At 63.3% G+C, this 25,929-nt stretch overlaps 2 protein-coding genes across 2 annotated transcripts; both read left to right on the forward strand.

Moving 5' to 3' along the window:
* Nucleotides 1-2,917: 2,917 nt before the first annotated feature.
* On the forward strand, nucleotides 2,918-6,543 carry LOC139042718 (paraneoplastic antigen Ma6E-like). The gene has a single exon (XM_070502656.1). The coding sequence runs from the start codon at nucleotides 2,977-2,979 to the stop codon at nucleotides 5,212-5,214; it is 2,238 nt and encodes a 745-aa protein (XP_070358757.1). The 5' UTR covers nucleotides 2,918-2,976; the 3' UTR covers nucleotides 5,215-6,543.
* Nucleotides 6,544-18,855: 12,312 nt separating this feature from the next.
* Nucleotides 18,856-22,819, forward strand: LOC139042635 (paraneoplastic antigen Ma6E-like). The gene has a single exon (XM_070501798.1). The coding sequence runs from the start codon at nucleotides 18,914-18,916 to the stop codon at nucleotides 21,488-21,490; it is 2,577 nt and encodes an 858-aa protein (XP_070357899.1). The 5' UTR covers nucleotides 18,856-18,913; the 3' UTR covers nucleotides 21,491-22,819.
* Nucleotides 22,820-25,929: the final 3,110 nt, after the last annotated feature.

Here is a 25,929-nt window from a genome sequence, read left to right on the forward strand (position 1 = left end):
TAAATCCAGCCATAGGAGAAACCACACTCGATGTTAACGGGTTAAACCGTGCGATTAAAAGGCAGAGACTGTCTGGATGAAGCCGAGAGCCAGGCTTTTGCTGCCCACAGGCGCTGCGATTGGACAGCAAAGCCTCAGGCGAGCGGATAGTAAGAGGATTCCGAGTGCTGTCCCACAGAAAGAGCAGCTAAGGAAGTCGGAGCGACCGTGCTGACAGTGGACCAAGCCGAGTTAAAGACAGAGGCAGGTCCCTGGGATGGGAGGTCAGAACGATGGCAGGGTCAGCAGTGAGGGACGCGCAGCGCTAGTTCCCAGGAGTGTCTGTGGCCAGGGACAGAACTTTGCTGTCCAGGAAACCGAGGGTGACGGGACAGAGGGAGAGGCGGACCTTCCCAGCACCGCCGATGGAGATGTCACCCCTCCCGCCCGGGATGGGGACACCGAGAGGAGAAGTCAGGAGGGACGTAGACCGTCTGCGTGCCGCTGCCAAGCACAGCAGGGCACAGACGACCGGGCAGCGGGCCCCACGGGCCCCAGCGGGCTCTGCGGGCGAGCCGACTCTCGGCTCCACGGGCGGCAGGGGCGGAAGCCGCGCTGTGCAGCGGTGGCAGGGGCGGAAGCCGCGCTGTGCTGCCGCGGCTGCGAGCCTTGCGACAGCGCCGTGAAGCCCTCGCCGCGCGGCGTCGCTCACGTGCTCCTCGCAGCCAATCGTCGCCCTGCCCTGAGCCACCTAGAACTTTCTCTCCTGCGCCCGGGGGCTTCTGGGAGGCGCGGGAGCTGGCGTGGCCGAGCGCAGAGTGCGTGAGCCGGGGCCACACAGCCGCCCTGAGGCGAGCCCGCCAGGCCTTCCAGGGGACCGGGAGCCGCCCGCGGGGCCGGCGCAGGTGAGCCACGTCGGCGGGGGACTCGCGGGGGAGGGGGTCCGAGGGGAGGGTGAGCGTGCGGGAGCCGGTGAGGGTGGGGGGCAGCCAGCTGGGGTGTGGGCTGAGGGCAGGGCTCCCAGGGGCCTCAGGAGGGGGGGAAGTGGCGGGGGGGGCGGCTAGTGACTGTAGGGGGGCATGGGAAGCGAGCGCTCCCGGGGCTGCGGCCGGACAGGAGGGCGCCCGGCACGGGGGGCTGCCGGCTGGGGTGGGGGCGCCCGGGGGGTCCGCCTGGGGCGGGAGGCGTGGGCGAGGCCGGCCATGCGTGCGGGAGTGGTGGGCGGCCATGCTCTGGGCAGCGGTGCGCCCTGGCTCGCTGGGGTGCTGGCTGTGGGGCGGGGGGTGGCGGGGGCAGGCTGGCAGGCCTGCATCTGTGGGTGGGTGGGGGTGTGGGGCCGGGGCCGGCTGGCAGCCCCGTATCTGTGGGTGGGGGTGGCGGGGGCGGCGGGGGCAGGCTGGCAGCCCTGTATCTGTGGGGGTGGGGGGGCGGCGGGGGCAGGCTGGCAGCCCTGCATCTGTGGGTGGGTGGGGGTGTGGGGCCGGGGCCGGCTGGCAGCCCTGCATCTGTGGGTGGGTGGTGGGGGGCGGGGGCAGGCTGGCAGCCCTGCATCTGTGGGGTGGGAGGCGGGAGGGCAGAGCTCCCACTGCCGGCACTAGGGGGAGCACTCCGGGCTTGGGGAGCCGGATGGGCAGGATAACGTCCAAGCACGTGGGGGCGCCCTGCTTCCCAGGGCTGGAGGGGAGCGCTCCCAGCTGGGGGGGAGGGCGCTTTTCGGGTCGGGGGAGGATGCGCCCGGGCATGGGCAGGGGGATGGGCGGGAAGGTGGGGGGCCACTGGCTGAGGAGGGGTGCGGGAGAGGAGGGCCTGGCAGCATGGGTGCAGGTGCCACAGAGAGGGCGAGGCGCCGGGGAGGCAGTGGTCTGCGGGAGGCTGGTGCCCTGGGCGGTGGAGTGGGGGAGGGTCCGGGGAGGGGCTCTGCCCCCCGCAGCGGGTGTCTGAGAAGCTCCAGGTCGCCTCAGTGGAGGGTGCACAGAGATTGCCGCGGTGGAGGGCCAGGGCCTTGGCCTCCGCGGAAAGTAGAGGCCCTTCGCAGGGGTCACCGGGGGACGCCATACTTCGGGCCCTAGGAGCGTCTCCCTAAGTTTAAAAGGGTTGCGCTTTGACAGAATAAGTTGCCTGGTCGCCGGGGGATTTTATTTGACGTTAACAACGATTAACCCGTCTCTAAAGATTTGCAAACCTGTAGGTGGACGAAGCAATCAGAGGAAATCAGAGGAACTCAGGAAGCGTTTCAAACCGAGTGATAGAAAAATACAACTTCCCCAAAGTAGTGGGAGGCAGCGCAGGAAGCGATCGATCGGAGGAAGACAGACAGCTCTAAGTGTGCGCCGTAGAACAGGAGGAGGACACGGACTCGGGGCCCTGACGTCCCTTGAAGGAAGCTAGAAAGAGAAGAGCAGAGAGAGCCCAACGTGCCCTACGGAAGAGACCAGAGCGCCCAGAGGGGAGGTCAGTGAGAGAGAGCGGGGGAGAGGGAGGGACAGGGCGGGCCCTCCGCGGGCTCTGCTCAGGCAGCGTGGAACTGGGCCGGAGCCCAGCCTAGAGCGACCCCGAACAGAGAGAGGACAGGAGTCACCCTGCCGGGAAGGAAGGAAAGAGGGCTGTCACTGCAGGCCAGAGCACGTGGAAGAGAAGGAGGCAGGATCCTGGGGAAATTCATGCCCCAAATTGGAAAACGTGAGAGTCCTTGGGGAACAAGGCGACCCCCCCAGCCCCGAGGCTAGAGGAGGTAGAAAATGTGGGTAGCCTTCCATCTTGTGAAGCAACGTGGTTTATGATCGAAGAGGTCTCCTAAGATCCAACGACGAAGCCAGCAGGGAGAGGAGGCGCTCCAGGCCCCAGCGTGAGGGGCCCGGGGCTCTGGCTGGGGCGGTGGGGTGGGCTGTGTGGCACAGACACGCCTCTCTCCCCTTTGCACCCGCAGGCCGAGGCCCACACTGCGAGAGTCCGTGCACGCCCGTCCAGTCCCTTCTGGCCGCCCTCAGGTCCTCAGTGATGGTGATGCCACTGGTGATGCTGTGGGACTGGTGCAGGTGGAGTGGCGCAAACGCACAGCGCTCCCTGCTCATCCTGGGCATCCCGGAGGACTGCGAGGACCGGGAATTCCAGGAGGCCGTGCGGGCTGCCCTGTGGCCCCTGGGCAGGTACCGAGTGCTGGGCAACGTCTTCAGAAAGGAGCTCGGGTTCAGGGTCGCTTTGGTGGAGTTCACTGAGTATTTAAATCGAAGTTTGGTCCCCCGACAGATACCAGGCAAGGGGGGACTCTGGGATGTGTTCTTCCTGCCCCAGGGCCCTGATTCTGAGTCACGGGATAGACCCAATTTCCCTGCACAGCCCCAGAGGCAAGCAGTGGCTGGCAGGGCAGGTGTGGCCAGAGCTGCAGGGGAGGAGGCAGCCGCAGGGGAGGAGGGAGCTGAGGGTGAGGCAGGAGCTGGAGAGGAAGCAGGATCCTCAGATGAAGAGGGAGCTGCAGGGGACACAAGAGTTGCAGGCGTGGCAGGATCTGTGAGCATGGCAGGAGCTGCAGCTGAGGCGGAGGCTCCAGGTGAGGAAGGAGCTGCAGGTGTGTCTGAGGCAGGGGCCCCAGAGGAGGCAGGAACTGCCGGTGAGGCAGTCACTGCCGGTGAGGATGGAGCTGAAGATGTGGCAGGAGCCCCAGTTGAGAGGGAAGCTGCCGGTGAGGAGGAAGTTGGAGATGTGGCAAGAGCTGCAGGTGAGGAAGAAGCCACAGGTGAGGGAGAAGCTGAGAGTGAGGAGGAAGCTGAGGGCGAGGCAGGAGCTGCAGAGGAAGCAGGATCCTCAGATGAAGAGGGAGCTGCAGGGGACACAAGAGTTGCAGGCGTGGCAGGATCTGTGAGCATGGCAGGAGCTGCAGCTGAGGCAGAGGCTCCAGGTGAGGAAGGAGCTGCAGGTGTGTCTGAGGCAGGGGCCCCAGAGGAGGCAGTCACTGCCGGTGAGGATGGAGCTGAAGATGTGGCAAGAGCTGTGGCTGAGGAAGAAGCCACAGGTGAGGCTGGAGGCCCGGGAGTCCCAGGTGAGGCAGGAGCCCCAAGTGAGGAAGAAGCCGCAGGTGAGGACAAAGCTGAGCGTGAGGAGGGAGCTGAGGGCGAGGCAGGAGCTGAAGAGGAAGCAGGAGCGTCAGATGAAGAGGGAGCCGCAGGGGACACGGGAGTTGCAGGCGTGGCAGGATCTGTGAGCATGGCAGGAGCTGCAGCTGAGGCGGAGGCTCCAGGTGACGAAGGAGCTGCAGGTGTGGCAAGAGCCATCAACGAGGCAGCAGCCCGGAGCCAGCACTGGCGGCAGACCTTGCAGCCTCTGCTCGATGCTATGGCCTACCGGGTACTGAGAAGGTTTTCTGGGGTGGAAGAGCCGGGCTGTGGAGAAGAGTCTTTTGAGAGCTGGCTGCACCATGCCAACGACACGCTGTACCTGTGGTGCCTCATGTCAGAGAGGGAGAGGAGGAGGAGACTGGTGGAGAGCTTGGGTGGCCCCGCGCTGGATCTCATGTGCGGCCTCCTGGAGGAAAATCCCGACACCCCTGCGCAGGACTGCCTGGCCGCGCTGGCCTGTGAAGATGCTGCCCGGACCCATGAAGATTGCCTCCCAGCCAATGAGGTCACCACTGAGGGCACCCCTGTCACTGCAGAAGAAAGCAAGCCTTCCCCACCCGAGGAAGATACCACCCTGGCTGCCCTTTCCAAGCAAGACACAGCCGACGCTGCCCCGGCACGTGAAGTGGCCGATGGGGCAGTTCCTGTCACAGTCGACCCTGGAGAGGCTGCTCCTGACCCCCATGATGCTGCCCAGGCCGCCTGGGCTCGTGAAGATGCTGCCCAGGCCGCCCTGACCTGTGAAGACACCGCTGACGCTGCCCCGGCCCGTGAAGAGGCCGATGAGGCAGCTCCTGACACCCATGATGCTGCCGTGGCAGCCCCTGCCCCTGAGGAGACCACCGAGTCCTCTTCTGCCACTGGGGAAGGTGAAAATGTTCCTACTCGTGCGGGGCTAGGTCAGGCAGGACACTCGGGGGCCCCCGGGGGCCCCGCCCCTGCTCAAATGGTCAGTGCCTCTGGGGCGGGCCCAGGAGGTCCTGGCGGTAACCCGGAAGGCCTCGCCCAGGTGGGAGACCAGGAGGCCGAGCAGACCCCCAAGGAGGGGCTCATCCAGGAGGAGCCAGGAAACGAGGACGGGGCTGAGGAGATGAGCCGCCCCGAGTCCTCCTCGGGCAAGTAGGCTCAAAAGGCCCAGGGGCCTTCTCTCCTCCCAGGCAGCAGAGCCCTGGAGGCAGGGGGAGGCGAGGCCAGGGTAGCCGCCTCACCCCACATGGGGACCAGGCCGAGGGAGGGGCCCGTCCAGCCCAAACCAAGCCCCTGGCCCCTCACGATCCCCAAGGGGCCATGACCCGCACCGTCAGCCGTTCCAAGTGACCAAGATGACCATATGTTACCCCAAATGGGCAGGGGAGAGGTGTAGCCCCGCTCAAGGCAGCACCACACCGAGCCCAAGCCCCATCCCAAGCCCTGCCAACTCAGGCAGCCAGCCTGGTGGCTCCCCCGAGTGGCAGCCCCGGCCTGGGTGAGGGGCACCTGAGGACGTCTGCCACCACCTGCACGGGCCTGGGAGACGTTAGGAGGTCATCTCAAGGGTGCCAGCTGTCTGGGCCTCCCAACAAGGGGACCCCCGTTCACTGTCACCTGGGGCAGGCTTCTCCCTGTTCTGGGAAGCCCACTTGTATCTCTGTGGACCCTGTAGTTACCCACGTGTCAAGTAATCCACCCCCAAAACATACACACACACGTGCCATCATTTCTGTGCAGAGCCGTTAGGTGTGTGTGCTCCCGGGGTGGGGGTCCTGGCCTAGCAGGCAGCACCCTCTCGGCCCTGGCACGTGCTGTGAGCTTCAGTGCCAGCCCGGGCTCTGCTCACTCTCGTCCGGTGCCGTGAGCTCAACTCTGCCTTCTCGGTGGAGATGTAGGCCAACCGCTGCTTGTTCCTGTGGAGATGTGTGCTTATCTGAGCAGTGGCCCCCACCCCACCCCAGAGTCCCCGAACCCAGTCCCAGGAGATGCCTGGAAGGATGGACAGACGAGGGCGTGGCCGGCGCTCACCCCGGGACCTCGGGAAGGAAGAACTGGAGCAGGGACATGGAGGGGCTGCGGCAGGCTCCACTGGGACTGTGCTCTCATGTGCCAACCTGCTGTTACTTGTGGCTCAGTTTCCTGGGCTTGGTGTGGTGTCCCCCTGTTGTATTTTCCAGCGTCCTGTGACTGTCCTATGTGGCCCATAGGGCAGGGCCCCGCCCCAGAATGTCAGCCAGAGGGGGAGGGGGTGCCCTGGAGTGAGAAGACATTGCCAGTGTCCATCGTTCTGCCAAGAGGCTGACCGTGGGGCTCCCAGGAAGGGAGACTGTGGTGGGAGGGCCTCAGCATGGGGGGCAGCTGAGGCACCCCGGTAGAGACTGACTGTCCCCGAGACCTGTGGGCTGTAGCGGCCGTTAGAAGTTCCTCTCCGTGTTGTCATTCCCTTCTCTGCAATGGTTTCAGTAAGTGGTTCTCTTCAGTAAATTTCATTGATCGTTCCAGCTGCGTGTCGTCCGTCTCTGCTGTGGGCAACTGAGGCAAGGGTCTGCTGGGGGTGGGGGTGGGGGCAACAGTGGCCTGTCACCTGCATTGGGGTATGATCAGGACAGGGGCCAGGAGGGGCTGTGTCATCCCCTGGGCTGGACGGAGCTGAGTGACAGGAACTTGTGGGCATGGGCAGTGGCTGGTTGGGTCCCCAGGAAACTCGGGGTGTCCCCAGAAATAAGTGGGCTAGACGTTGAAGGGAGGGGGAGGAACCACAGGCAGGATCCAGGGCTCCAGGATCCCTGGCACCGCTGTAGGGGCTCAGGGCACCCAGACGGGTCAGAGAGGTCACGTGTGCAATCCCAGAGACCAGCGGGCCACAGAAGGGCCCAGGCCTGAGGTCAGATGCCCCTGCCAGGAGCTGGGCCCAGGACTCTGGGCTGGGGGGTGGTTGCCCGCTCAGCCCACTCCTGCCGGCCGACAAGTGGCCAGCCTCTGTCTAGCCACCGAGGGACGTTTGGGGACCTGCCGGTGTTTCATGGCCGAGGGATGGAGGGCGGGCTGGGCGAGGGCTCCACAGCCCTCATGCCCTGGGTCGGGGGAGGAAAGGCAGGGAGAGCCACCCTCCACTCTTGAGTCCTGGGCAGGGCGGCCCCTCGAGGGGCCGGGGCACCGCCTTCCTGTCCCACTCCCCTCCCAGCCAACTCCTAGGGGCACCAGTCCTGTGTCCTGGGAGCGGGCAGGAGGCAGCGGGTGTGAGTGGGAGGCTGCAGGCAGGAGCTGGGGAGTGGCCCCTTCCTGCCCAGAGCAGGTGGACTCTGGGTCCCTGCAGCCCAGTGAGCCCTCGGTGCCACCTGAGGAGGGCACCCACCCAGGATGGAGGATGCTGCTGATCCTTGAGACCCTCTCTCTGCGCGCCGTGGCTGGAGGGGCAGTGCTCAGAGAGGGTGTCGTCAGGTGTCAGGAGCCAGGAGCCATCTGCCTCCACCTGCCTGGGCTCTGCCCTCACCTCAGGGGGCTGGGAGCCCACCACAAATTGAGGGCAGCCGGCCATCAGGCGCCGAGCTGATTCAGAGTCTTCGGGAGACGGAACGAAGGTGCGGAGAGGAGAGGGGACGGATGGTACCGTTGTCCCAGAAATGGTGAGGGGCCCTCGAGGGCCTGCCCAGTCTGTGCCCACTGGCGTCCTCCAGCCATTCTGAAGGGGCAGAGTCTCTGACCACCCCCACAGTACAGAAGAAGAACACAGTTCCCAAAGCAGGGAGGGCCAGGGCGAGGACCTTGCAGGGAGCTGAGGCCTGGGCTGTGGCCGTCCAACCGGCCTGTGGGAACCGAGCACGTGGGGAGCCCTGAGCTGTGTGGCGAGAGCTGCAGACAGCGGGTCTGCAGGGACGGGGGGCGGGGGGGCCTGGAGATGCTGGGCACGCAGGGCAATGGAGAGGGGGCGGCGAGGGCTGTCGGGACGGAGATCGTGAGGGCCATGCCTGCAGCCTCTTGGGCCCAATGGACTTGGCTCCGTGTTATAGGGACACCTGCACGTGTCCCATCAAGGGGTACTGCAGGATCCGGGGGGCTCCCAGGTGGGCTCTGCTCTCCCTGCCTCCTTCAGGCAAGGCACCATCCCAGGTGGTCTGTCCCCCGTGTCTTGGCAGGGCCATGGCCACTGGCCACTTTCCACCAGCCCCTCAGGATTTGGGGGCAGGACAAGAGGAGAGGGGATGGGAGGGGCTGATCCCTTGTCTCTCCCTCGTGCAGTGTACCTGTGTGGGCGTGTTCCCCAAGCAGGTGTGAGTGTGCGTGTGAGCGAGTGGGAGTGAGCGTCACTGGACGCGTGTGAGAGGGTGTGCGCGTGCGTGAGGCGGGTGGTGGTGGGTTGGAGTCCTTCCTGGACTGCGTGGGACAGCGGCTTCCCCGCCCCGCCCGTGGAGGGGAGCTGCCGCAGGGCCGGCCCTGGCAGGCTGGCCCAACACGGGCCCTGGGAATCAGCCCTCCTCCTTCTGGGGCTGGCACAGAAGAGAGGGGCCCCTGGAGGCCACCCCTTCCCAGCCTTTCCTCCTCTGCCCGCACCCAGCGAGAGATTTGGAAAGAGACGAGCGCGTACTTGTCTTCCCACCCTCATCCCCCTTTTTCCTTTGCATGTTGAGCGGGTACCCCCTACCCCAGGCCCCTGAGTCCTTCGCCCAGGGCCAGTAGGGCAGAGTCCCAAGCCCAAGTGACTGTCAGCCACTTCCCCAGGACTGGGGGACGGGCCAAGGTCTCTTGCTGCTGGGGGCCCCCAGAGCTGTGCAGCCCGCATTCCTCCCCAGCCAGGCTGGCCCCATGCCCGGGAGCCCGCTTTGCCCTCTGAGATTTTCCCTACCCGAAGTCCCTGTCATTTGGGGTTCAGCCCCTCGCAAGGCCACCATCCTCTTCTAGACCCCACACCCCCTCATGGAGCCTGGAGTAGGGCCTGCCTCCCGAGCCAGCAGACTCTGCACATGGGAGTCCTTCCCGGGAGCGTTTGGCCGCCAGCACCTCCAGCTGCCCTGCTCTCAGCCCCAGCTGTCCGCCTGGGCTCAAACTCATGGCCCCCATTCTCACGGTAGAAAGCCATAGGTCCCTGTTTTCCTAACACCTCATTGGAAGCCCTGGTCCCCATCACAAAGAGTAAAGATCAGCCCCCTAAGCAGATTGCTTTCCTATCCCAGAGGCGGGCTGGGGCGGCTTCTCACCGGCAGGGTTGACAGCCAGCCCAGATTACCAAGGAGTACTCTGGGAACTGGGGTCCTGTTCCGGGGCACATTGTACTGCCGAAGCCTTGGCCCTAATCTCCCTGAGCCCAGATCCAAGTGTTCCAGGTCACACCCACCTGGGCTCTGCACAAAGTGACCCCACGCTGCATGCCGTCCCACGCCGTGCTCTCTTTGGCACTGTTCGAGGCAATGCTTTCTATGGCACCCCCACACTTTGCTTCCCGTCCCACTTGGCAGTCTGAGAGCCGTGATCCCACCTGGCCAAACAAAGGACAGCAGAAATCTGGGACTAATGGCCCTACACCCACCAGCTATGTACCCCAAAGGTGCTAAGGGGTTTGGAGCCTGGGAGAAGGGTGAGCCTCTCCCTCAGAGCTTCTGTCTCTGAGCACTGATTTTGTGCCAGGCAGTGGGCTGAGCAACGGGGCCTGCACCCGCTCCACGAGTCCTCAGAGGAGCCCTGGGGGGAGGAGGGTCCTGTAATGACCCCTCTTCTCCAGATGAGGACGCCAGGCACAGGAAGGTTCAGGCACTTACCCGAAGTACCACAGCTCTGCAGTGGAGGCACTGGGATTCCAGGCCAGGCCAACTGACCACACGACCCAGGCCTGGAAAGGACGCTCGAGGTGTGTGGCTAGCAGTGACAGTCCCAGAAACACAGCTGAGAGAGACGCGGCAGATTATTAATGGTGACAGCCCCAGGAGACGGCCCAAGGAAAGACCCATGGTGCGTGGGTAATGGTGATGGACGCTCTCTCCGAGGGGCGAACATGTGTTGCTTCCGCATCTCACCAACATCAGTGCCTTTTTAAAGCCTCCAAGAAAGAGCCTGGCTGGACACGTGCCACACGTTCATGGCAACTGCCTGTGCACGGGGACACAATGGCTGTGAGTTCTCAGCTTTTCTCTCCTCTTGTGCAGTCTGGAGTCATCTGCGAGAGCCCTCGCTCCTAGAGGCGGCGGCAGAAGAGCCCCGGGGAGGAGGCCCTGGTCTTTGGCTCCCATCTGATCCCGGCACGGCCCTGTTGCCGGCCCTCTGCCGGGGCAGGTGTTGGGGTGTCTCTCTGGCGTCCTCTGGGCCCCGCTGGATGTCTCGATGTGCGCCATTTCTCTGTGCACACTGCCCGGGTCACTCTCAGCCAACCACGGACACACGGAGCCCCGGTCCAAGCTTGATGACAACCAAGGGTGGCCAGGTCCTGCCAAAAACGGAAGAGAGAGCGACAGAGGGGCTGAGGTGAGACTGGAACAGGTCATTGACCTCGCCTGGCCAAGCCCCTGTTCCAGAAAGTGCACCAGACGCCAGAGAGGGAGCCTGTAGACGTGGGCTCTAACCCTGCCACGTCTGACCTTGGGGCACTCCCGGGGCGCCCCCCCCCCCCCCAGGCCTGCTGTCTCGTGCTGCGGCTGCCCTCAGGCCACGAGATGCGGGGACCAGCGCCAGGGCTCTGCGGAGGCCCAGGGCAAGATGGGACACGGTGGGGGGAGGGCAGATGGCTGATGTGGGCAGGGGGTGCATATCGGGGAAGACTCGGGCCCCCACCTCCACCCCCACCCCACTCGGGAGTCAGGCCTCCTCACAGAGGCCAAGGAGCAAGACTGATGGGGCCTGGCACAGCCTTGCAGTTGGTGGGGCCCTGGGACACGGCGGGAGGGAGCAAGATGAGGCTGTGCAGAAAGGTGAGGAGCTCCTGCGGGGCTGGCAGGGCTGAGCTTGGCTGAGGGGTCGCCTTTGACCTTCTCATCCCAGAGCCCGCAGGGTCCTTCCCAGGACAGAATGGTCCCTAGGGGAGGCCTGGGGAAGGCCCCAGATGGGCAGCAGGGCCTCGGGATGAGCAGGGCCGGGCCACAGCTCACACGTGTGCTCCAGACCGACCCTGTGACCCCTGCCGCGCTGTGGGCCACAGCCTCGGGCCTCCTGCCTGCCCCCTCAGCCTGCAGCATCACTGCAGTTTGCAACAAGGAGCTCCTGTCCCCTTAGGCTGCACTTGGTGTTCCCAGGACCGTGGTTCCTTGAGCCAGAGCCAAGCACATTGCTTGTTGTTGGGAGCCCTGAGCCTTGTCCGGCACAGCCCCCAGGACAGGCGCCCGCCCTCTGCCCCCTGCCCTCTCCCCTGCAGCCATGGCTCCAGGATGGCTCCTCCCCCTCCTGGGGCTCAGCTGGGGCTTGCCACCTCAGGCCATGTCCCTGTCTCTCCTCTCTCCAGGATTTCCCGAGGGACATTAGACTCTGAGTGCTATCCCCAGGCCCAAGTTGGTGCACACCCCGCTGCCCACCACGTGCACGTGGGGAGAAAGGGTCTTCCATTTCCCTGTTATTCACGTATGGAGGGCTGGGGGCAGCATTCACACCGCCCTAGCTGAGAGGGCAGCATCCCACTGAGTCTGTCTAGTCCCACCCTAACCTGGGCCGATGCTCCCCTCTCATGTCGCCGTCATCCCCACAGAGGCCCCAAGTGCCCCCCTTCTGTTGTGGGCACCTAGGGGTGCAGGGGCCATTGGGCAGTAGGGACAGGTGTCCCCCTAAGGCCACGGAGAAGTGATCTGGGCCTAGGGGCTTCCTCCAGGCAGCCCTTGCCACTTGCAGGAAGGGTCCCCCTTCCCTCCCAACACGGACCTAGCTTTCTCCTCCCTCCCTTCTTCCTCTCCAGCCTCTTTGGCTCGACGCTTCCTCCAGGACCCTCACTCTGCACGCAGGGTCCGGTCCTCTCCCTTCTCTCCAGTCTCTCTGCCTTTGCTGCAGCCCTCAGCTGGGTGACTCGGGGCTAGCAGTGGGACCAGGGGAGGGAAGCGCTCCGGCGGGAAGGCAGAGGACGTGGACTGTATTCCCCAGAACAGCCACTAAGCAAATTACTTAAAAATATAGTAAGAGAAATGCCAAGAGATTAACCTGGTACACTAGAAGGTATCTATTTAACACAAAAGAGGCCGTAATGGAGACATAGTGGAACAAGAATGATGTAAGACGTATAGAAAAGAATGGCAGACATAATTCTACCTTTTCAGGAATTACATTATCAGTGGATTAAAGATTAAAGCTGCTCAGCATCATTAGTCATCAGGGAAATGTAGATTAAAACCACAGTGAGATAGCCCTTCATACCCACCAGGATGGCTGGAACCAAAAAGATGGACAATAACAAGGTTGGCGAGGAAGTGGAGATATTGGACCCCTCAACGTTGCTGGTGGGAACATAAAATGGCGCAGCCACTTTGGAAAACAGTTGGGCTGTTCTTCAAAAGGTTAAACTTAGTGTTACCACAGGACCCAGCAATTCCACTCCTAGGTACCTACCCAAGAGAAATGAAAACATATGTTCACACAAAAACCTGCACAGAAATGTTTGTAGCGACAGTGTTCATAATTGCTGAAAAGTGAAAACAATCCAAATATTCATTGACTGATGAATGGATAAATAAACATTATTTATTATTCAGCCATAAAAAAAGAATGAAGCGCTGACGCATGCTGCAGCATGGACGACACTTGAAAATATCAAGCTAAATGAAAGAAGCCAGAAAATGCAACATGTTGTATGATTCCATTCATACTAAATGTCCAGAATAGGTAAATCTCTAGAGAATGAAAGCAGATTAGTGGTTGGCAAGGCCTGGCAGAGGGAGATGTGGGGGGAGGGTGACTACTGGCTGGGTAGAGGGTGTCCTCTGGGTGATGGAAAGGTTCTGGGGTCGAGGTGATGACCACACAACACTGTGAGTGTGCCGAATGCCACTCAGTTGTCCACTTCAAAGGGTGAGCGGGACGGTACCGGACTTCTGTCTCGATCTGAAAATGAGCGATTGCTTTACACTGGAGGCCACAGCAGCTCCGAAGTCCACGTGCCCCAGCACACACAGAAGCAGACTGGGAGCCACAGCTGACCTCCTGGATTTCCTCACACACATGCGAAAGAACTTCCACGCACACCTCCTAACAGCCCATCCATGCCACATTAGGGAACGTCACCCAAGTCCAGGACTCCAGGGCACAGGGAGAAGCCACATGGAACACCCTCTATTGTCCGTACCACTAAGGATAGTCAGACTATCCTTATGGCGAGGTCACCCTGGATCGCATTCCCACGTAACCATTGCATGTTACCAGATCAAAAGAGCACCTGGAACAAACTCCTAGAAGACCCCGTCCCTGGGTCGGTTCAGCCCCCTGCTTTTGTCGTTCATGCCACCTCTCTTCATGCCCCGCCGAGGACCAAAGTGCAAATGTTCTGGGCAATTCTGCAGGCACGGTCCCAGTGAGCCAGAGCCACGACAGAAATTGCCGTGAGGAGCTGCGGAGGCGGGGGCTGCCCTGGGCTTGAGACGGCACCAGAGGAAGGGCAGTCCAGCTGGGTCGCTCCACGTCCCTGGCAGAGCCCTGCCCTGGTGGCAGTGGGCTGGGACACGCGTGCATCCATTCGTGTTCCTGCACCCCCGGCTCTGACTTACAGGGAGACCGCTCAGGGTAGGGGCTCCAGCTCCAGGGTTGGGTGCTGACTGCCCCCAGAGGGGAGCGGCACTGGGCGGGAAGGCCGCTGGGCACGGATGGCTGGAGACGCAGCCTGGTCATGTGGGAAAGGGCTCCTGAGAGGGCTGGGAGGTATGCGTGCCTCTCTCTCTCCCTCTCCACCCAACCATGCCAGGCAAATCCCCTGGCCTAGTGGGAGCACAGGGTGATGGCCAACAGGTAAAGTGGCCCAAGTGGCCTCTGGGAGGTCCTGGAAAGGGCAAGACTTGGAGCAGGTCGGGGAGAGCTGAGCCCACCCCATAGGGGCAAAGACCCCTGGCACCTGGGGATGGAGGGCGGGCCCCGCAGACCTCAGGGCCCTGGGCTCTGACTGTGGGAAAGTCCCGGCTGATGCAGTCTCTAGGTGCCCCCCCAAAGAGGGGGAATGCCGGGCAGCGGGCGGCGAAGCTGCCAAGGCCAGAAGGGCCTGGAGGGGCAGACGGAGAGAGGAAGGGAGGGAGCAGCTGAGAGATGAATGAGCACCCTGCAGGTGGCCCCCACGGTGACGCAGGGCCCCAGCAGATCTAGTGAGGAGACTGCCTTCCACCTCTGTCAGATACAACTGCTCAACTAGGGGTCAAACACACACCCTGGGGGGCTGTTTCTTTCATTGGTTACCAAGAGGCCCCAGACCCAGTGCTTTCCTCTCCGGGGGATGGGCGCCGGCGGCAGGGGGAGAGGGGGTGAGTGAGGGGGCTTTCAGTGAGGTTTGTTGCCGGCCTGTTCACTCAAAGCTCAGGGTGGCTGTTCTGTTAGGCATGGTCAGCCCCTGCGCCAGCAGCTGGGCACACGGAGAGGGAGGGACTAATGCTGGAGGAGACGCAATAGTGGTGGCAGGACGGACGACAGTGGCCCTCCTTGAGCACTTGCCAAGTGCTGGGCACCTCCTTAGGACTTTGTACACATCGGTGCTTGCTTGACCTGTATGTAGAGGCCTCTGTCCTTTGTTGGAGCAGCACAGACAGAGCAGCTGGGACTGAGCGTGCTGGGCATGGAGTGTGTGCGTGGGCCAGAGCGGGATCCACGTTGATAAGGTGGAACTCAGTCTGGGGGAATCCACAGGGGCTTCGTGGAGGACACGTGTTCTGAGCTTGATCTTAAAGGCCCAGCCAGCATTAAAGGGAGGGGACAGGGGGAGAAAGTGTGGCCAGTTTGGTCAGAGAGGAGAGCCAGGAGCGCCACAATGCATGTGTGCCTAGAGTGCCAGGAACGCCCAGAGAGGGCAATGATGAAGTTTTTCATACCAGATAGAGAGCTCTTTTGAAATTGCCTATGGATGAGCATAATGTGGAAAAATACGCAAGGGTGATCTGCCTCAGGAAAGAGGGGGCCCGCTCCAGTTTTGCTAAGGGAACCAGTGCAATTACAAGTCAAGAGCGGCTAGAAAGCAATTTGGAAGGATGGAAAGATTTTGAGGATAGAACAGAAATAATTCTCTAGTGAATGAAAAATACAGTCTCAAAAGATAGCACTCTAATATCTGTAAGCGTACTTCATGTGGCGACTGCAGCATAAAGGATGGGTGGAGGGGGAATGAATCTGTATGGTGGAAAGCTTCTTACATTTACGTGAAGTGGTACAACATTAGCCACAAGTGGACAGTGAAAAGTTAAGGAAATAGATTATAATCTCTCGAGCAACCCGCAAAAGCATTTCAAAGCGATAATAGCCTCAAAAGGCAATAGTAAGTTAAAATGCAATAAAAAATTTTTGACTATCTCAGGCAGGAAAAGGGGAACATAGGAAGAGAGAGAGATGGGCAGAGAGTGCTGTGCAGCGAATGTCTGTGTCCTCCCCCAGATTCACCTGTGTAATCGACCCCCTCCACGCCATGGTATTTGGAGGTGGAGCCTTTGGGAGGTGATTGGTTCCTGGGGGTGGAGCCCCCATGAACGGGATTAGTGACCTTGTAAGAGAGACCCCGGAGAGCTCCCTCACCCGCTTCTGCCATAGCGAGGACATGGTGAGAGGATGTCTGTGTGTGAAGTAGGAAGCAGGTCCTCGCCGGACACGGCATCTGCCGGTACCTCGCTTCTGGACTTCTCAGCCTCCGGAACTGTGAGAAATGAACGTCTGCTGTTTATAAGCCACCCGGTCTCTGGTATTTTTTCCTCAGTATCTGCAACAGACTCAGGCAGCCGGTAAAGGGCTGGACGTAAATCCAGCCATAGGAGAAACCACACTCGATGTTAACGGGTTAAACCGTGCGATTAAAAGGCAGAGACTGTCTGGATGAAGCCGAGAGCCAGGCTTTTGCTGCCCACAGGCGCTGCGATTGGACAGCAAAGCCTCAGGCGAGCGGATAGTAAGAGGATTCCGAGTGCTGTCCCACAGAAAGAGCAGCTAAGGAAGTCGGAGCGACCGTGCTGACAGTGGACCAAGCCGAGTTAAAGACAGAGGCAGGTCCCTGGGATGGGAGGTCAGAACGATGGCAGGGTCAGCAGTGAGGGACGCGCAGCGCTAGTTCCCAGGAGTGTCTGTGGCCAGGGACAGAACTTTGCTGTCCAGGAAACCGAGGGTGACGGGACAGAGGGAGAGGCGGACCTTCCCAGCACCGCCGATGGAGATGTCACCCCTCCCGCCCGGGATGGGGACACCGAGAGGAGAAGTCAGGAGGGACGTAGACCGTCTGCGTGCCGCTGCCAAGCACAGCAGGGCACAGACGACCGGGCAGCGGGCCCCACGGGCCCCAGCGGGCTCTGCGGGCGAGCCGACTCTCGGCTCCACGGGCGGCAGGGGCGGAAGCCGCGCTGTGCAGCGGTGGCAGGGGCGGAAGCCGCGCTGTGCTGCCGCGGCTGCGAGCCTTGCGACAGCGCCGTGAAGCCCTCGCCGCGCGGCGTCGCTCACGTGCTCCTCGCAGCCAATCGTCGCCCTGCCCTGAGCCACCTAGAACTTTCTCTCCTGCGCCCGGGGGCTTCTGGGAGGCGCGGGAGCTGGCGTGGCCGAGCGCAGAGTGCGTGAGCCGGGGCCACACAGCCGCCCTGAGGCGAGCCCGCCAGGCCTTCCAGGGGACCGGGAGCCGCCCGCGGGGCCGGCGCAGGTGAGCCACGTCGGCGGGGGACTCGCGGGGGAGGGGGTCCGAGGGGAGGGTGAGCGTGCGGGAGCCGGTGAGGGTGGGGGGCAGCCAGCTGGGGTGTGGGCTGAGGGCAGGGCTCCCAGGGGCCTCAGGAGGGGGGGAAGTGGCGGGGGGGGCGGCTAGTGACTGTAGGGGGGCATGGGAAGCGAGCGCTCCCGGGGCTGCGGCCGGACAGGAGGGCGCCCGGCACGGGGGGCTGCCGGCTGGGGTGGGGGCGCCCGGGGGGTCCGCCTGGGGCGGGAGGCGTGGGCGAGGCCGGCCATGCGTGCGGGAGTGGTGGGCGGCCATGCTCTGGGCAGCGGTGCGCCCTGGCTCGCTGGGGTGCTGGCTGTGGGGCGGGGGGTGGCGGGGGCAGGCTGGCAGGCCTGCATCTGTGGGTGGGTGGGGGTGTGGGGCCGGGGCCGGCTGGCAGCCCCGTATCTGTGGGTGGGGGTGGCGGGGGCGGCGGGGGCAGGCTGGCAGCCCTGTATCTGTGGGGGTGGGGGGGCGGCGGGGGCAGGCTGGCAGCCCTGCATCTGTGGGTGGGTGGGGGTGTGGGGCCGGGGCCGGCTGGCAGCCCTGCATCTGTGGGTGGGTGGTGGGGGGCGGGGGCAGGCTGGCAGCCCTGCATCTGTGGGGTGGGAGGCGGGAGGGCAGAGCTCCCACTGCCGGCACTAGGGGGAGCACTCCGGGCTTGGGGAGCCGGATGGGCAGGATAACGTCCAAGCACGTGGGGGCGCCCTGCTTCCCAGGGCTGGAGGGGAGCGCTCCCAGCTGGGGGGGAGGGCGCTTTTCGGGTCGGGGGAGGATGCGCCCGGGCATGGGCAGGGGGATGGGCGGGAAGGTGGGGGGCCACTGGCTGAGGAGGGGTGCGGGAGAGGAGGGCCTGGCAGCATGGGTGCAGGTGCCACAGAGAGGGCGAGGCGCCGGGGAGGCAGTGGTCTGCGGGAGGCTGGTGCCCTGGGCGGTGGAGTGGGGGAGGGTCCGGGGAGGGGCTCTGCCCCCCGCAGCGGGTGTCTGAGAAGCTCCAGGTCGCCTCAGTGGAGGGTGCACAGAGATTGCCGCGGTGGAGGGCCAGGGCCTTGGCCTCCGCGGAAAGTAGAGGCCCTTCGCAGGGGTCACCGGGGGACGCCATACTTCGGGCCCTAGGAGCGTCTCCCTAAGTTTAAAAGGGTTGCGCTTTGACAGAATAAGTTGCCTGGTCGCCGGGGGATTTTATTTGACGTTAACAACGATTAACCCGTCTCTAAAGATTTGCAAACCTGTAGGTGGACGAAGCAATCAGAGGAAATCAGAGGAACTCAGGAAGCGTTTCAAACCGAGTGATAGAAAAATACAACTTCCCCAAAGTAGTGGGAGGCAGCGCAGGAAGCGATCGATCGGAGGAAGACAGACAGCTCTAAGTGTGCGCCGTAGAACAGGAGGAGGACACGGACTCGGGGCCCTGATGTCCCTTGAAGGAAGCTAGAAAGAGAAGAGCAGAGAGAGCCCAACGTGCCCTACGGAAGAGACCAGAGCGCCCAGAGGGGAGGTCAGTGAGAGAGAGCGGGGGAGAGGGAGGGACAGGGCGGGCCCTCCGCGGGCTCTGCTCAGGCAGCGTGGAACTGGGCCGGAGCCCAGCCTAGAGCGACCCCGAACAGAGAGAGGACAGGAGTCACCCTGCCGGGAAGGAAGGAAAGAGGGCTGTCACTGCAGGCCAGAGCACGTGGAAGAGAAGGAGGCAGGATCCTGGGGAAATTCATGCCCCAAATTGGAAAACGTGAGAGTCCTTGGGGAACAAGGCGACCCCCCCAGCCCCGAGGCTAGAGGAGGTAGAAAATGTGGGTAGCCTTCCATCTTGTGAAGCAACGTGGTTTATGATCGAAGAGGTCTCCTAAGATCCAACGACGAAGCCAGCAGGGAGAGGAGGCGCTCCAGGGCCCAGCGTGAGGGGCCCGGGGCTCTGGCTGGGGCGGTGGGGTGGGCTGTGTGGCACAGACACGCCTCTCTCCCCTTTGCACCCGCAGGCCGAGGCCCACACTGCGAGAGTCCGTGCACGCCCGTCCAGTCCCTTCTGGCCGCCCTCAGGTCCTCAGTGATGGTGACGCCACTGGTGATGCTGCGGGACTGGTGCAGGTGGAGTGGCGCAAACGCACAGCGCTCCCTGCTCATCCTGGGCATCCCGGAGGACTGCGAGGACCGGGAATTCCAGGAGGCCGTGCGGGCTGCCCTGTGGCCCCTGGGCAGGTACCGAGTGCTGGGCAACGTCTTCAGAAAGGAGCTCGGGTTGAGGGTCGCTTTGGTGGAGTTCACTGAGTATTTAAATCGAAGTTTGGTCCCCCGACAGATACCAGGCAAGGGGGGACTCTGGGATGTGTTCTTCCTGCCCCAGGGCCCTGATTCTGAGTCACGGGATAGACCCAATTTCCCTGCACAGCCCCAGAGGCAAGCAGTGGCTGGCAGGGCAGGTGTGGCCAGAGCTGCAGGGGAGGAGGCAGCCGCAGGGGAGGAGGGAGCTGAGGGTGAGGCAGGAGCTGGAGAGGAAGCAGGATCCTCAGATGAAGAGGGAGCTGCAGGGGACACAAGAGTTGCAGGCGTGGCAGGATCTGTGAGCATGGCAGGAGCTGCAGCTGAGGCGGAGGCTCCAGGTGAGGAAGGAGCTGCAGGTGTGTCTGAGGCAGGGGCCCCAGAGGAGGCAGGAACTGCCGGTGAGGCAGTCACTGCCGGTGAGGATGGAGCTGAAGATGTGGCAGGAGCCCCAGTTGAGAGGGAAGCTGCCGGTGAGGAGGAAGTTGGAGATGTGGCAAGAGCTGCAGGTGAGGAAGAAGCCACAGGTGAGGGAGAAGCTGAGAGTGAGGAGGAAGCTGAGGGCGAGGCAGGAGCTGCAGAGGAAGCAGGATCCTCAGATGAAGAGGGAGCTGCAGGGGACACAAGAGTTGCAGGCGTGGCAGGATCTGTGAGCATGGCAGGAGCTGCAGCTGAGGCAGAGGCTCCAGGTGAGGAAGGAGCTGCAGGTGTGTCTGAGGCAGGGGCCCCAGAGGAGGCAGTCACTGCCGGTGAGGATGGAGCTGAAGATGTGGCAAGAGCTGTGGCTGAGGAAGAAGCCACAGGTGAGGCTGGAGGCCCGGGAGTCCCAGGTGAGGCAGGAGCCCCAAGTGAGGAAGAAGCCGCAGGTGAGGACAAAGCTGAGCGTGAGGAGGGAGCTGAGGGCGAGGCAGGAGCTGAAGAGGAAGCAGGATCCTTAGATGAAGAGGGAGCTGCAGGGGACACAAGAGTTGCAGGCGTGGCAGGATCTGTGAGCATGGCAGGAGCTGCAGCTGAGGCGGAGGCTCCAGGTGAGGAAGGAGCTGCAGGTGTGTCTGAGGCAGGGGCCCCAGAGGAGGCAGTCACTGCCGGTGAGGATGGAGCTGAAGATGTGACAAGAGCTGTGGCTGAGGAAGAAGCCACAGGTGAGGCTGGAGGCCCGGGAGTCCCAGGTGAGGCAGGAGCCCCAAGTGAGGAAGAAGCCGCAGGTGAGGACAAAGCTGAGCGTGAGGAGGGAGCTGAGGGCGAGGCAGGAGCTGAAGAGGAAGCAGGAGCGTCAGATGAAGAGGGAGCCGCAGGGGACACGGGAGTTGCAGGCGTGGCAGGATCTGTGAGCATGGCAGGAGCTGCAGCTGAGGCGGAGGCTCCAGGTGACGAAGGAGCTGCAGGTGTGGCAAGAGCCATCAACGAGGCAGCAGCCCGGAGCCAGCACTGGCGGCAGACCTTGCAGCCTCTGCTCGATGCTATGGCCTACCGGGTACTGAGAAGGTTTTCTGGGGTGGAAGAGCCGGGCTGTGGAGAAGAGTCTTTTGAGAGCTGGCTGCACCATGCCAACGACACGCTGTACCTGTGGTGCCTCATGTCAGAGAGGGAGAGGAGGAGGAGACTGGTGGAGAGCTTGGGTGGCCCCGCGCTGGATCTCATGTGCGGCCTCCTGGAGGAAAATCCCGACACCCCTGCGCAGGACTGCCTGGCCGCGCTGGCCTGTGAAGATGCTGCCCGGACCCATGAAGATTGCCTCCCAGCCAATGAGGTCACCACTGAGGGCACCCCTGTCACTGCAGAAGAAAGCAAGCCTTCCCCACCCGAGGAAGATACCACCCTGGCTGCCCTTTCCAAGCAAGACACAGCCGACGCTGCCCCGGCACGTGAAGTGGCCGATGGGGCAGTTCCTGTCACAGTCGACCCTGGAGAGGCTGCTCCTGACCCCCATGATGCTGCCCAGGCCGCCTGGGCTCGTGAAGATGCTGCCCAGGCCGCCCTGACCTGTGAAGACACCGCTGACGCTGCCCCGGCCCGTGAAGAGGCCGATGAGGCAGCTCCTGACACCCATGATGCTGCCGTGGCAGCCCCTGCCCCTGAGGAGACCACCGAGTCCTCTTCTGCCACTGGGGAAGGTGAAAATGTTCCTACTCGTGCGGGGCTAGGTCAGGCAGGACACTCGGGGGCCCCCGGGGGCCCCGCCCCTGCTCAAATGGTCAGTGCCTCTGGGGCGGGCCCAGGAGGTCCTGGCGGTAACCCGGAAGGCCTCGCCCAGGTGGGAGACCAGGAGGCCGAGCAGACCCCCAAGGAGGGGCTCATCCAGGAGGAGCCAGGAAACGAGGACGGGGCTGAGGAGATGAGCCGCCCCGAGTCCTCCTCGGGCAAGTAGGCTCAAAAGGCCCAGGGGCCTTCTCTCCTCCCAGGCAGCAGAGCCCTGGAGGCAGGGGGAGGCGAGGCCAGGGTAGCCGCCTCACCCCACATGGGGACCAGGCCGAGGGAGGGGCCCGTCCAGCCCAAACCAAGCCCCTGGCCCCTCACGATCCCCAAGGGGCCATGACCCGCACCGTCAGCCGTTCCAAGTGACCAAGATGACCATATGTTACCCCAAATGGGCAGGGGAGAGGTGTAGCCCCGCTCAAGGCAGCACCACACCGAGCCCAAGCCCCATCCCAAGCCCTGCCAACTCAGGCAGCCAGCCTGGTGGCTCCCCCGAGTGGCAGCCCCGGCCTGGGTGAGGGGCACCTGAGGACGTCTGCCACCACCTGCACGGGCCTGGGAGACGTTAGGAGGTCATCTCAAGGGTGCCAGCTGTCTGGGCCTCCCAACAAGGGGACCCCCGTTCACTGTCACCTGGGGCAGGCTTCTCCCTGTTCTGGGAAGCCCACTTGTATCTCTGTGGACCCTGTAGTTACCCACGTGTCAAGTAATCCACCCCCAAAACATACACACACACGTGCCATCATTTCTGTGCAGAGCCGTTAGGTGTGTGTGCTCCCGGGGTGGGGGTCCTGGCCTAGCAGGCAGCACCCTCTCGGCCCTGGCACGTGCTGTGAGCTTCAGTGCCAGCCCGGGCTCTGCTCACTCTCGTCCGGTGCCGTGAGCTCAACTCTGCCTTCTCGGTGGAGATGTAGGCCAACCGCTGCTTGTTCCTGTGGAGATGTGTGCTTATCTGAGCAGTGGCCCCCACCCCACCCCAGAGTCCCCGAACCCAGTCCCAGGAGATGCCTGGAAGGATGGACAGACGAGGGCGTGGCCGGCGCTCACCCCGGGACCTCGGGAAGGAAGAACTGGAGCAGGGACATGGAGGGGCTGCGGCAGGCTCCACTGGGACTGTGCTCTCATGTGCCAACCTGCTGTTACTTGTGGCTCAGTTTCCTGGGCTTGGTGTGGTGTCCCCCTGTTGTATTTTCCAGCGTCCTGTGACTGTCCTATGTGGCCCATAGGGCAGGGCCCCGCCCCAGAATGTCAGCCAGAGGGGGAGGGGGTGCCCTGGAGTGAGAAGACATTGCCAGTGTCCATCGTTCTGCCAAGAGGCTGACCGTGGGGCTCCCAGGAAGGGAGACTGTGGTGGGAGGGCCTCAGCATGGGGGGCAGCTGAGGCACCCCGGTAGAGACTGACTGTCCCCGAGACCTGTGGGCTGTAGCGGCCGTTAGAAGTTCCTCTCCGTGTTGTCATTCCCTTCTCTGCAATGGTTTCAGTAAGTGGTTCTCTTCAGTAAATTTCATTGATCGTTCCAGCTGCGTGTCGTCCGTCTCTGCTGTGGGCAACTGAGGCAAGGGTCTGCTGGGGGTGGGGGTGGGGGCAACAGTGGCCTGTCACCTGCATTGGGGTATGATCAGGACAGGGGCCAGGAGGGGCTGTGTCGTCCCCTGGGCTGGACGGAGCTGAGTGACAGGAACTTGTGGGCATGGGCAGTGGCTGGTTGGGTCCCCAGGAAACTCGGGGTGTCCCCAGAAATAAGTGGGCTAGACGTTGAAGGGAGGGGGAGGAACCACAGGCAGGATCCAGGGCTCCAGGATCCCTGGCACCGCTGTAGGGGCTCAGGGCACCCAGACGGGTCAGAGAGGTCACGTGTGCAATCCCAGAGACCAGCGGGCCACAGAAGGGCCCAGGCCTGAGGTCAGATGCCCCTGCCAGGAGCTGGGCCCAGGACTCTGGGCTGGGGGGTGGTTGCCCGCTCAGCCCACTCCTGCCGGCCGACAAGTGGCCAGCCTCTGTCTAGCCACCGAGGGACGTTTGGGGACCTGCCGGTGTTTCATGGCCGAGGGATGGAGGGCGGGCTGGGCGAGGGCTCCACAGCCCTCATGCCCTGGGTCGGGGGAGGAAAGGCAGGGAGAGCCACCCTCCACTCTTGAGTCCTGGGCAGGGCGGCCCCTCGAGGGGCCGGGGCACCGCCTTCCTGTCCCACTCCCCTCCCAGCCAACTCCTAGGGGCACCAGTCCTGTGTCCTGGGAGCGGGCAGGAGGCAGCGGGTGTGAGTGGGAGGCTGCAGGCAGGAGCTGGGGAGTGGCCCCTTCCTGCCCAGAGCAGGTGGACTCTGGGTCCCTGCAGCCCAGTGAGCCCTCGGTGCCACCTGAGGAGGGCAGCCACCCAGGATGGAGGATGCTGCTGATCCTTGAGACCCTCTCTCTGCGCGCCGTGGCTGGAGGGGCAGTGCTCAGAGAGGGTGTCGTCAGGTGTCAGGAGCCAGGAGCCATCTGCCTCCACCTGCCTGGGCTCTGCCCTCACCTCAGGGGGCTGGGAGCCCACCACAAATTGAGGGCAGCCGGCCATCAGGCGCCGAGCTGATTCAGAGTCTTCGGGAGACGGAACGAAGGTGCGGAGAGGAGAGGGGACGGATGGTACCGTTGTCCCAGAAATGGTGAGGGGCCCTCGAGGGCCTGCCCAGTCTGTGCCCACTGGCGTCCTCCAGCCATTCTGAAGGGGCAGAGTCTCTGACCACCCCCACAGTACAGAAGAAGAACACAGTTCCCAAAGCAGGGAGGGCCAGGGCGAGGACCTTGCAGGGAGCTGAGGCCTGGGCTGTGGCCGTCCAACCGGCCTGTGGGAACCGAGCACGTGGGGAGCCCTGAGCTGTGTGGCGAGAGCTGCAGACAGCGGGTCTGCAGGGACGGGGGGCGGGGGGGCCTGGAGATGCTGGGCACGCAGGGCAATGGAGAGGGGGCGGCGAGGGCTGTCGGGACGGAGATCGTGAGGGCCATGCCTGCAGCCTCTTGGGCCCAATGGACTTGGCTCCGTGTTATAGGGACACCTGCACGTGTCCCATCAAGGGGTACTGCAGGATCCGGGGGGCTCCCAGGTGGGCTCTGCTCTCCCTGCCTCCTTCAGGCAAGGCACCATCCCAGGTGGTCTGTCCCCCGTGTCTTGGCAGGGCCATGGCCACTGGCCACTTTCCACCAGCCCCTCAGGATTTGGGGGCAGGACAAGAGGAGAGGGGATGGGAGGGGCTGATCCCTTGTCTCTCCCTCGTGCAGTGTACCTGTGTGGGCGTGTTCCCCAAGCAGGTGTGAGTGTGCGTGTGAGCGAGTGGGAGTGAGCGTCACTGGACGCGTGTGAGAGGGTGTGCGCGTGCGTGAGGCGGGTGGTGGTGGGTTGGAGTCCTTCCTGGACTGCGTGGGACAGCGGCTTCCCCGCCCCGCCCGTGGAGGGGAGCTGCCGCAGGGCCGGCCCTGGCAGGCTGGCCCAACACGGGCCCTGGGAATCAGCCCTCCTCCTTCTGGGGCTGGCACAGAAGAGAGGGGCCCCTGGAGGCCACCCCTTCCCAGCCTTTCCTCCTCTGCCCGCACCCAGCGAGAGATTTGGAAAGAGACGAGCGCGTACTTGTCTTCCCACCCTCATCCCCCTTTTTCCTTTGCATGTTGAGCGGGTACCCCCTACCCCAGGCCCCTGAGTCCTTCGCCCAGGGCCAGTAGGGCAGAGTCCCAAGCCCAAGTGACTGTCAGCCACTTCCCCAGGACTGGGGGACGGGCCAAGGTCTCTTGCTGCTGGGGGCCCCCAGAGCTGTGCAGCCCGCATTCCTCCCCAGCCAGGCTGGCCCCATGCCCGGGAGCCCGCTTTGCCCTCTGAGATTTTCCCTACCCGAAGTCCCTGTCATTTGGGGTTCAGCCCCTCGCAAGGCCACCATCCTCTTCTAGACCCCACACCCCCTCATGGAGCCTGGAGTAGGGCCTGCCTCCCGAGCCAGCAGACTCTGCACATGGGAGTCCTTCCCGGGAGCGTTTGGCCGCCAGCACCTCCAGCTGCCCTGCTCTCAGCCCCAGCTGTCCGCCTGGGCTCAAACTCATGGCCCCCATTCTCACGGTAGAAAGCCATAGGTCCCTGTTTTCCTAACACCTCATTGGAAGCCCTGGTCCCCATCACAAAGAGTAAAGATCAGCCCCCTAAGCAGATTGCTTTCCTATCCCAGAGGCGGGCTGGGGCGGCTTCTCACCGGCAGGGTTGACAGCCAGCCCAGATTACCAAGGAGTACTCTGGGAACTGGGGTCCTGTTCCGGGGCACGTTGTACTGCCGAAGCCTTGGCCCTAATCTCCCTGAGCCCAGATCCAAGTGTTCCAGGTCACACCCACCTGGGCTCTGCACAAAGTGACCCCACGCTGCATGCCGTCCCACGCCGTGCTCTCTTTGGCACTGTTCGAGGCAATGCTTTCTATGGCACCCCCACACTTTGCTTCCCGTCCCACTTGGCAGTCTGAGAGCCGTGATCCCACCTGGCCAAACAAAGGACAGCAGAAATCTGGGACTAATGGCCCTACACCCACCAGCTATGTACCCCAAAGGTGCTAAGGGGTTTGGAGCCTGGGAGAAGGGTGAGCCTCTCCCTCAGAGC

Source organism: Equus asinus, chromosome X (genome assembly GCF_041296235.1).
Source record: "Equus asinus isolate D_3611 breed Donkey chromosome X, EquAss-T2T_v2, whole genome shotgun sequence".
NCBI classification, from domain to species: domain Eukaryota; kingdom Metazoa; phylum Chordata; class Mammalia; order Perissodactyla; family Equidae; genus Equus; species Equus asinus.